Source organism: Apaloderma vittatum, unplaced genomic scaffold (assembly GCF_000703405.1).
Source record: "Apaloderma vittatum isolate BGI_N311 unplaced genomic scaffold, ASM70340v1 scaffold42740, whole genome shotgun sequence".
NCBI lineage: Eukaryota > Metazoa > Chordata > Aves > Trogoniformes > Trogonidae > Apaloderma > Apaloderma vittatum.
The window spans coordinates 1-1309 of record NW_009693648.1 but is presented as its reverse complement, the minus strand read 5'-3'; the positions used below and the strand labels follow the sequence as shown (position 1 = coordinate 1309).

The 1309-nt window shown below is 60.3% G+C and overlaps 1 protein-coding gene across 1 annotated transcript in view; it reads right to left on the bottom strand.

Moving 5' to 3' along the window:
* The window catches only part of UROD (uroporphyrinogen decarboxylase), a gene marked incomplete at both ends in the record, with an annotated part of 2108 nt that extends 803 nt beyond the window's left edge, over window positions 1-1305 (bottom strand). The window contains 5 exons of the mRNA XM_009879465.1: window positions 34-171; window positions 293-454; window positions 699-896; window positions 992-1054; window positions 1228-1305. Of these exons, the coding sequence (XP_009877767.1) occupies window positions 34-171; window positions 293-454; window positions 699-896; window positions 992-1054; window positions 1228-1305 (639 nt within the window). The remainder of the gene's footprint in view (window positions 1-33; window positions 172-292; window positions 455-698; window positions 897-991; window positions 1055-1227) is intronic.
* Window positions 1306-1309: the final 4 nt, after the last annotated feature.

The window sequence follows — 1309 nt, the reverse complement described above, 5'->3', positions numbered from 1 at the left end:
GTTGCTGGTGAAACCCCACCAGCCACAACTCACCATGGGCACCAGGGGCAGCGCCTCCTCCTTTAGCTTGCTCTTGACAGCCTGGGCGATGTCTCGGATGTAAGGCAGAGCAAAATCCTGAAACTGGTCCGGGCCCAGGTGCCCTGCATGGGACTCAAACAGCTGGAGTGCCTGCGGAGGACACGGGGCTGGCAGAGCTGTACCTCCTTCTCCCAGAAGCCGGACCCTCTCTGCTCTGCGTCCCCAGGCCTTGCCTTCCTGCCCGGCCCAGTCCCCATGCCACAAGACACACCTGCGCTCCAGCTGCCACCTGGCCCACCAGGTAGTCAGTGATGACATCAGCCAGCAGCCGCAGCAGTCGGTGACTTGCCTCAGGGTGACGGTAGAGCCAGCTCTTGGCCTTGGCCATTGTAGTGGAGCCGCCACCCTCAATCATGTAGGACATGAGCGTCCACTGCAGAAAGAAGTGGAGTGAGGACGGTGATGGAGATGGAAGAAGACTCGAGGGGCTGGTCACAGTGCTGAAGGTAGGACCTGTGAGCCCCCTGAAGCCTAGGGCACAGCGGCTCCTGCACCAGATGTCCCTCACCTATGCACCACTCTCACACCCACAGCTCTGGGAATGTCAAGACCAGTGTCACCCCAGAAGAAAGAGAAGCCCAGCTGGGAGGCCCACCAAGAGGAGCCACGTCACTTACAGGTGCCCCCGAGAACCCAATGAGAGGCACTCTGCCCTCCAGGCTGTGTCGTGTCAGCGTGATGGCCTGGAAGACATAACCCAGCTCCGCGGTCACGTCCACCTTCTGTCGCAGTTTCAGCAGATCCTCTACCTCCTTCAGGGGCTCTGTGAACGTGGGTCCTTTGCCAGGGACCATAACAACCTCCATGCCCAGTGCCTGGGGACGGGAGAATGGAAGAAGCAGGAAAGAGATGGCCCTGAAGCGAGTCCTGTTCCCAGCCAGTGTTGCCCACCACCAGCCATAGATCTCACCTGGGGCACCACCAAGATGTCGGAGAAGATGATGGCAGCATCCAGCGGGAATCGTCTGAGTGGCTGCAGAGGGGAAGAGGCAGTGACAGTGAGGGGCTGGGACCCCCTCCTCATGGAGGATCTGGACAAGCACATGGGGCAGTGGCATCCCTAAAGGCTGGCCAACTTACTGGGGCCATTTGGCCCTCTCCAGGCAGAGAGAGGGGACACACAGACCTGCCCTGGCAGATGCTCACCTGCAGGGTCAGCTCACAGCACAGTTTGGGGCTCCGGCAAGTAGCAAAGAAATCCTGTGCTGCCCGGGTCTCCCGAAACTCT